Raw genomic sequence first — 9,637 nt, forward strand, 5'->3', positions numbered from 1 at the left:
GAGAATCATAGACGGGCATCTGGTGGGGTGGGGAGCTGGGGGCAGCTGCCAGGGCTTGGCTTTCCAAGGCGCCCGGGAGATATAAGGCAGCCCCCATAGCTGACATGGAGACTCTTATCACAGGAGCAATAAAGCCAGGAAGAGGGAAAGGCTGGGGGAGGCTGTGTGGTGCCCTGGCTGAGGATCAGCCCCTCTCGGCAGAGCTCTTGTTGGACCTTGGAGCTGGGCAGTGGCTGAATCCAGGGAGCAGGTGGACTAGAAGTCTTCAGCAAGAATGGAAGAGAGATGCTGGGCCAGTGCCTGCAGCCTGCTCACTCCCTGCTCAGAACAATCCTGACCCTGGGGCTGCAGGAAGGTGCTGGGAGCAGCGGGGGATGCAGAGCCGAAGGCTGGCCCCCCATTCAGGGAGCAGCCCTTGGGGTCCTCCTCCATACTCAAAGCTTGGAAACTTCTCTCAAAGCTTGGAAGAATCTGATAATTAATTAAAAGGTAAGCCATACATTCTCATGAGATTTTATATGTTTGTATTTTCTCACTTTGGTTATGTAATTATATAATAATAGCATTAAAACACAGGTGTAATGGGTATATAAAAGAGAGAGATTTACAGTATATGAAGTTTAGCACGTTTAATGTTTCAGGAATGATAAAAAAAATTGAGATGCATTGTGTTGGTCTACTGCTTTATTTTAATTGCAAGAATCACTAATGGTATTCTTAGACTCATACTTGAGGCTACTGGTATAGCCTCTATTTTTCTTGTAACAATGCAAAATGTGTATTTAAACACAGTCAAACAAGAGTCTACATGACCACTAAACTAAAACATCATTCCTTTCGTGATAGTATGCATGTATGGCAATCCCATGCATCTGAGTCATTTTCCTAAGGCAGTTGTTTTATTCAGTTGTGCATGTGGCAAAATTGAGTAGTTAATTTCAACATTGTGTTTTATACTTTATTTATTAATGCACAGTGTAAATGTTTAATAGGTCTATTTATTAATGCTTTTTGATGCATTCATGTTTATAATGGGGGCCTCCACTTTTCTGTTTGCCCAGGGCCTCAATAAATCTTAATCTACTACTGCCCTGATGGAGCAGGTGACAGGGAAAAGGATTGTGAAAGGATGTTTACTTCTGCTTCTGCTTTCACCCTGCCCTTTCCTTCCTTGGTACAAGATTAGCATCTGCATAGGTGACTGGTGCTCATTTATGAACCAAATCTAGCCAAGTGGAAATTGTTCAAAGGTACATTTTTGTTTTCATATTTTATTTCCTTTTGTGTTTGGGGACTTCCTGAGTTGCAGCAACTGTGGAAATGAGTTGTTCTCTAGCGTTCCCCCACAGGGATCCTATACCCTATACCTACTGTTTCTAGGACTCTCTCAGGTTGATTCAATGGGGAGAGACATTCTATATAAATGCTTCCTTGATTCCTTCAGCACTGACTGAATGGAAGCTCTCTTTCTCCAAACTGGGACAAAGGAAGCTTACTTTGTTGGACAGGGCTCTGGACTAAAGAGAGAGCACACCTGTTTCCTCTCAAGAGAATTACTTTATTGGAAAGCTAAACATAAGTTTAACTGGCATTCAGATTCAGGCAATGGAAATGCAAAACATGCTCAAACCTGGGAGGATGGGTGTAGGTTGAACCATGAGAACTCTGAGCTCTTGTTCAGTTTTTCCAGCGGTTCAGGTCCATGATTTCCCACTTCCCCCAGGTTTACAGTCATCTATATATACTCACTAATGACACACATCTGTCTACAATCTGATTGGGTATATGTTATCGAAAGGGGTTGATTATAAAGAACCCCCTTCTCAGGACTGAAAAATTTATGAGAAATACATAACAACTGTTTAAGTAGGATGGTTTCAGAGGTTATCAGTTAGGTTTCTGCTCTTAACAATGACTGCTATTCCTTATGATAATGGGTTTTAGTTACTTTGTTAGTGTGACTATAGTCAAACACCTAAATCAGTGCTCTGCTTTCCTGTATATATCAGCAAAAACATGGAATCTGGCCTTGAAAGCCTGTCTCTATAAGGTTATCCAAAGTTTACTCCAACATTTAGATAACTGAGGATGTACACAAGATGGAGGCACTTATGCCAAGGCCTCTAATGCAGTGGTTTTCAACCTTTTTTAATTTGTGGACCTCTAGAAAATGTCAAATGGAGGTGGGGACCTCTTTGAATTATAAGTGTAGATATTCACATACTTTTGTCTGATCTTAATCATCTTTACATGGACCACAGGTTGAAAACTACTGCTCTAATGTATTCCTTACACTGACAATATGTCCCCTGGGCTGCATCCTGTCATGTATTGGGCTAAGTGTAATGTATTCCCCAAAAGCTGTTTTTAATGTGGCTGTTCCAAATCACTGGACCCCCACAGCATTACACTCCACAGAAGCGCATGCACTGAAGCACCAAAAAAGCTCTTGCTAGGGACTGAGCTCCCTCAACTGTTTTTTCGTGACCCAAAACGTTTTTGGCAGCTACCAGGATTGGCCCTAAAACTCATATAGTAGCTGCTACATTCAAAAAGGTCCAACAAAATGAGGGGTGTGTTTTGGCTCCTGGGTAGAAATCAGTTGAGCTCCTTATATCTGGGCCAATACTGCTGAACTTTATTCAATATCATTGGGACAGTTCTAGCAACAATCTGGCTCAACATTATTCAGGTTTTTAATATTTTTTACTTCCCCTACGTAATCACAATTCTGAGTTCCATATACATCACTCTCATCTCTTTCCTCCCATGACTCATCATCTCTGAGCTGAAGGCTATTCATTGTGCCTGGTTTAGAGAGGAACTTCTATGAAGCCACTTCCCCTTACAAACACCTGAAGAAGGAGCCAACCATGTGTGACGGAGATGAGCAGACCAATGAAGACACTCGTGACTTTTTTGAGAAATGTTGTCATAAGCCAAAGATTTAAAGGGGAGAAGCTCAGAGCAGGAACCTGTCACGGCAAGCAAGAGTTCAGAGGAGAGCTGCTGAGGTAGGTGATGCCAACCCTGCCTTGTCTCTGTCTTCTCTTCACAATACCTTGTGGTTAGAACTGCATCATTAAGGGTTTCATTCAAGGATCAGCTATGTTCTTTGAAATATATTAATAGTCACATATGGGGCTTTTCTAGTTTAATTTAGTGAAAGATTTTTTTGGTGTAGGTAGGGAGTAAAATGTACTGGGGTTAAATAAAACACTGAGAATGATTACTTATGTTCTGTAATACATATATACAATTAGATGTAAGAAAACACACACCCGCATGCACTTATTTTGTTTCTATGCACACACACGTTTTCTCATTCACAAAATGGCCATGATACAATAGCTTGTACACTCGCACAATAGTCATAGTAGTATGTAGACCTACTCTTATTTAATGTCAAATATATATGCAAAACACATGTTCACAGACACTATATGCACACATAATTATACTGGGTTGCAGTTACACAGAATGACATGCACCTATATGCACACATCGTGACTCACAATGCCACAATTATACATATACACAATCACTAATACAGTGGTCACAGTTAAGTATACACATACAACAACATATACACTCTCACACGCATATAATAGCCAGTGGTAAATACACACATCCACTCTCACTCACACAATGCGAGTTATATGCACACACAATAGTATATATAATCACTAGCTCAGAATGGTCATGGTTACACGCATACTTGACTGTATATTGGTTATAGACATATCTATGTATACAAACACATGGTTACAGTTTCTCACGTATGCAGTTTTAGTTATATTCACAGATAAAAGTTACATTTACATGTGTATATAGTGACAAATATTTAAACTGACAATTATTCATACAGATAACTGTAGCTCTACAGTATATACACACACACATTGGTGAAAGTTACACACACACTTGCATATTTACAATTACACGTTCTCACAGAATGATCATATTTGCATATACATACAACACACAGTATATATTCTTGCTTTCATATGCAGGGTGCCCTGGGCAGCACATTCGTTGGTGCATGGACACTACCAGATACACGCACCAGATGCACATACACTTTTACATTTTATGCAGAAGGCTCCATATACTCCATGACAATCCTGACCTAATTCTTTGCAGCACAGACCTTCTGTTCCTAAGTTGCCCAAATGTTGCAAACCAGAAATACTGTGGCCAGTTTAAGCCATAGATTGAAGTTTTAAATAATTTAACCACGAAAGAGGGAGCTGAGTCATTGCAATGGCCTTCATGCTGTTCAGCAGTTAATATGAACATATTTCAGGACAGTCCCCACATACTCTGTGGGCTGCAGATTTGGATGTTGATAGCAGATAACTACATTAGAGAAGCTGTAGAAACTGCAGTTAGAGTAGCTATAGAACTTCAGGAACATTAGAGTAGCTGGGTGAAGGAGGGAGGGGTGGCAGTTGTTCATGGTAGATCTTGGGTTGCTTTTAAATGCCAAAAGTGATCTCCTACTTAAAAAGGTCGGGAACCACTGATGTAAGGACAAATATACTGGAACAGCCTTGCTGTGAAGAGGAGTCTTGTCAGTAGTGTCTCATTCATGTAGCAGGCCTGGTGTGAAGTAGAGAAGAATAAAGAACAATAACATGCAATACCAAGGCAGAGTTGTGCTTGGGTGTATCAGTCAAGGACCTGTAGGACAGCTAGTGATCTGGCAGACTTGATTACTATCTATTCTTGGGGAGTCAGATGAGTTCTTGTCTCTATAAATAGGTTCTTGTGATATGGTCTGAATTCACAGGAACTGCACTCATAAGGCTTTGTGTTCAATCAGCTTGCAGTTTACCCTACTGTAAGTATCTTAGATGCTGTTCCTTTGCAGATTGCTGTGCTTGAAAGCACAGCCTATAGAGTTTCTGCTGAGTGCATCTTTCACTAAGAAAACAGGAACAAAAGAATGGCTGAAGCAGATCAGACTGATAGATTTACTGGTCAGGTGTCCTGCCTAGGTCAAAAAACTCTTTGTTCACCACAGCAAAGGGATGGGACTCTACACCCTAAGACAGGGCTGATTTCCTGAGTCAGATGGTGCCATTTTCTTTTAGACACTTTGCTGTAATTGTAACCCACTGGTTAGTGCTCTAAATTCTCCTATTGTTCTCAGTCCACAGAGGGTAAGAGTCTTTACAATGCCTATGCTCAAAGCTTAGCTCCTCAGCTCAAGCTGTACAGGCTCATGTTTTTCATTCTGCAGGACTCTGGTTCAATCCCCATTAAACTGGCCAAGATGAAAGACTTTATTTCACACTACAGCATGGTGCAACCAAGTGCCATGATGATGGGCACTTAAACATGTGGAATATCTATCTATGCATACACCTTGTAAGTGTGGTGTCTTGTAATTGTGGTTCTCAAACTGTCTTGGAACTCATATGTCTTGAAGTTTGTTATACTGCTATGTCCTCCTCCTATGATTCTACATTATGGATAATAAAAAACTTGCACTTTATTTCACTATGATCACACTGTAAACTCTCCAACACCCTAAGAGAGATGGTATAGTTGCTGTTAATTTTTTTTGGCTGCTTTTTTCTCCATTTATCTGTCCTCTTTTTCTTCTTTCGCTTTCCCTTTCCTACCTTCCACACACCCTCTGGAAATTTACTGCACACCTTCTCAGATATACGTGCCCCTGTTTAAGAAACTGTCTTCTAATCATATGGATTAATGTCTTTGCAGAACCTGAATTCCAAACAATGGACTCCAACCGCACTCTCTTTCCTACCACTGAACGCCCTCAGGCATGGTCAAATGACTCCAGTTGTGAGATCAAGGATGGAATCCTTTCAGTGATTCTCCCTGTGATGTACTCCCTTATCTTCATCATCAGCTTGCTCAGCAACATACTGGCCCTCTGGGTGTTCTTGTATGGTACACAGAGGAAGACCTCAATCATGGTGTACATGAGGAACCTTGCAATGTCTGACCTTCTGCTTTCCCTCTGCCTGCCTTTCCGGATAGTCTATCAAAACCAGAGTGGCCCTGTGATCCTTTGCAACCTAGTTGGAGCTTTCTTCTACCTCAATATGTACGTCAGCATCATGTTCCTCAGCCTCATCAGCCTTGACCGCTACTTGAAGATCATTTGGCCCCTCCAGCAGTTCAGAATCCACACTGCGCCTTGCAGTACCACTGTCTCCAGGTTGGTTTGGCTGGCCTATGGCATCTTCATGATCCCTTTCTTTTTTGAGACTAGAAATAAAAGTCCCTGTGATCAGAAGTGCTTCCATTTCAGGAGCAAAAGTACAGTGGGGGCAGTCCTCAACATGATAGCAGTGGCTACTTTCTTCATTCTTCTACTGCTCTTCCTTTACTCCTATGGCAAAATATCAGTCAAGCTCCATGGTGTCTCAGGGAAGAGTCAGCAGCAGTGCAAGAAGACCAGTGTGAGAGCCATTGCAAAGACCTTCGTGGTCCTGGTCATCTTCAGCGTGTGCTTCACTCCCTACCATTTGGTCCGTGTCCCATACATCCTTGCCCAAGTGGAAGTCATCTCCAGCACGCAGTGGAAGCAGACTCTCCACCTTGCCAATGAACTTGTCCTCTGCATCTCAGCTTTCAACAGCTGCCTTGACCCAGTGCTTTTCTTTTTCTTTTCCAGCAGCTTTAGGACAGCTGTGCTGCGTACTGTTCAAGGCAAGCTGAAGAGAGTTATCCTGAGGAACCAAGGGGGTTTGAGTTACAGTAGATCTGTCACAGAGATCTAGGTCCCTTAGAGGGTCCTTGAGACTGGCTAAGACTCGAAGAGACAGTGATTACAGAAGTCTCTGGTTTGCTCAGAGGGCTATCACTTATCAGGTAAGACTCTCTGAAGACTTAACAGAAAAGCAGAGAAAGAAACTGCAAATGTTTTCTAGTTTCCTATTCCAGAATCATCTGACTCTTTGAAAGGGCAAATGCAGATGAAAGGATACTGAGTCTCTTTGTGGAAAGGAGAGCATGTTTTCAGTTCCCTTAAAAATGGGTTCATCTCATGAAGCTCAAGAGCACAAGGAATAAATGTATCACAGAAAGAGTACCTTGGCATGGAACTTGCCTCTCAGTCCAGGTCAAGGTCCAGGACTATGATGACCCAAGAAGAAAAAAAGGAGTGATTTCCAGGACACAAGAAGGACATGCCGCTGTGTGTTGGGGGAAGGCAGAACAGAGAGGTGTAGAGGTACTTAAATCCTGTGGAGATACCACATACAACCCACTCTTTATACTGCTCCTGGAGATACCAGCAAAAGTTTGCATGCATGAGTTACCTTTTGGTTGGGTTGTGAAGGCCTGTGGCTGACTTAAGTGTCATTTGGGTAGTGAATGAATAATTCAAAATGTGAGGAGGCATGTTTGGGTTGTGTGCATGGGAAAAGTTGTATGCATGGGGGTTGGGAAAACTTGTAAGCCAGGAAATAGTACAAACACCATAATCTGGAATAAACCATATAGAATCTTTTCTCTTGGCTTCCACTACCTTTATTGTACCTAATTGATGTCTCTGTTCTGTAAAACCTCAATCATGTATTAAACAAGGTAGCGATTATTTATTTATTTTTTTTTTGGTATTTACTACCTCTACTTTTACGGCATTGACCCCAAACCTTTAACATTTGGCAAATTGGTCGCCCAAGACCACAAAATATATATGTAGGATAATACTGGAAGTATTAAGGTCACAACAGGACTGTTATTCTAACAAGGGGCTCTGATAATGTAGTAAGCTGCAATACTCAAGGCTGTGGTTTAAGCTCATCAAGCCTGAATTAGAGACAGTGTTGTCACACCTCACACTGTCTATACATTTCTTAAAGGTGACCTGCAAATGAAAAACAAACTAGATTTCTGCCCTTTCTTTGCTTCTTTATGAAGTTTAAGAATAACTAGACTCAAATCCTTTTACCTTTATACCCTTAACTGGAGGGTTCTGTAGTTACAGGTTCCAACTACATGCATGGCTTTTTTGGCATTTATGTACAATTTGTGATTGTTACCTGAGCAGCATGGACCGCTACTGCATATCTCAGTAAACCATACACAGGCTGGACAGGTATATGGCTGTCTGTATGTGTACAGTGGGCTATGCAAGTCTCAAAATTGTACTGGGGTAGGAGAGAAGGTAGGTGACAGTGTGTAGTCTACTGGGCATGTGCAATAGGACTGTGGACATTTACATGTCCACACCACGTGGGTAATAGGTGCATCAGGAATAACAGAATCTCTAATGCCTGAAAAACATTTGGAAGAAGAGCTTTCCCTTCCAGTGGAGGTCCAAGTCTCCAATCCTTTCACTTAAGGGCCGAGCAAACTTCCAATCCACGTTTGTGACCTTCAACAAGACATGAGGAAAAGGCCTGACTTGACTTCTCTACCATTTCCAAGGTAATGATCATGTAGGTCATGTAGCTTTCGCCTTTTCTTATAGAATGAAAAGGATAGAGAAATCCTTTAAAACCCATTTTTATGTAATGACACAATTAAAGGCATGAAGACATTGTTTTCCTTCTCAGCTTACCACAAAGAGCTGTCAGAAGCATGCAGGAAGGAGCGTGGTCTTGTGCAGAGATCTGTGCTTTTTTTTCCCCAGCTCTGCCGTGGACCTGTTATAGCTCTGGGCAAGTCCTGGCAGATCTCTGTGCTAGCTTCCAGTCTACCCAATGAACACAATGGTTGTATATCTCAAGGTGGGTGGGGCTTAGTTTATTCATGTGGCCTGGAGGAATGGGATCTCCACATTGTGCCAAACCATCTAATGCAGTGATCTACCTCCAGGACCAGGTGTTTCAGGAGAACATGTAGGTGAGACAGTTCTAGGCCTATGCTGAATGGCTTTTTGAAGGGGTTAAAAGGGCCAGGGGTTCACTTGAAAATCCTGTGGGTAGAGTGTGTACTTGGTAGCCATGTTGGTCTGAGACAAGAAGACATACAAAAAACTAGAACTCTTGGTTCCAAAATTATATCTTTTATTAGACCAATAAAAGGTATCATTTTAGAACCAAGAGTTCTAGTTTTTTGTATGTGGGTAGAGACGAATTTATCAGGTTGTAGTTAGAAGCCACATAGACCAGAGGAGGCAGGATTCTCACTTCTAAGAAGAAGCTAGACCACGACCCTGCACTATATCCTGTTTCTTTACTGTAAATGAAGGCTGTTTCAAGGCAGCATAAAGAGAGGATTATGGTGACAAGTCTTCTGCAGATCAGCCCTAAATTTGTTTTCCACTCTAGCAGGGATCCAGCTGCCAGGGAGTAGCTTCCTTACCCCCAGGATTAGATGGGGTCTCTCAGAATCATGAGCATCACAAGTACTAGTCCTAGGTGTTAGGACTACATGGCCATTGGACCCATGCTTGGAAAGAGACAACACATTGCTTGACAAACACAAGGAGATCTGAGCTTCAGTCCTCACTGTGACATTGACTTTCTGACCATAGGCAACTCTGCTCACCTTGCTGGAAGGGACCTCAGAAGATCATTGAGTCCAGCCCCCTGCCCGAAGGGTAGGAAGTCAGCTGGGGTCATAGGATCCCAGCAAGATAAGCATCCAATTTACTCTTGAAGATGTTCAATGTAGGTGCTTGAACCACCTCTGATGGCAGGCTGTTCCA

General features: G+C 42.1%; 1 protein-coding gene across 2 annotated transcripts; it reads left to right on the forward strand.

The window, feature by feature from the left end:
• The first annotated feature begins 1,120 nt into the window (after positions 1 to 1,120).
• LOC109300666 (probable G-protein coupled receptor 34) lies at positions 1,121 to 7,489 on the forward strand. 2 transcript variants are annotated; one of them, XM_019521417.1, is made up of 2 exons: positions 1,121 to 3,014; positions 5,731 to 7,489. In XM_019521417.1, exon 2 carries the CDS (start codon positions 5,748 to 5,750, stop codon positions 6,756 to 6,758), a length of 1,011 nt encoding a protein of 336 aa, XP_019376962.1. In that variant the 5' UTR covers positions 1,121 to 3,014; positions 5,731 to 5,747; the 3' UTR covers positions 6,759 to 7,489. The 2 variants fall into 2 exon arrangements, with proteins under 2 accessions (XP_019376962.1, XP_019376963.1); XM_019521418.1 differs by lacking the exon at positions 1,121 to 3,014 and adding an exon at positions 5,048 to 5,373.
• The last annotated feature ends 2,148 nt before the right edge of the window (positions 7,490 to 9,637 follow it).

The sequence above is a fragment of the Gavialis gangeticus genome, unplaced genomic scaffold (assembly GCF_001723915.1).
Source record: "Gavialis gangeticus isolate Ggan-Ray unplaced genomic scaffold, GavGan_comp1, whole genome shotgun sequence".
Classification (NCBI taxonomy): Eukaryota; Metazoa; Chordata; order Crocodylia; family Gavialidae; genus Gavialis; species Gavialis gangeticus.

Coding starts and splice junctions, on each gene's coding strand:
- LOC109300666 (XM_019521417.1), top strand. CDS start 5,748: ATGGACTCCAACCGCACTCTCTTTCCTACCACTGAACGCCCTCAGGCA.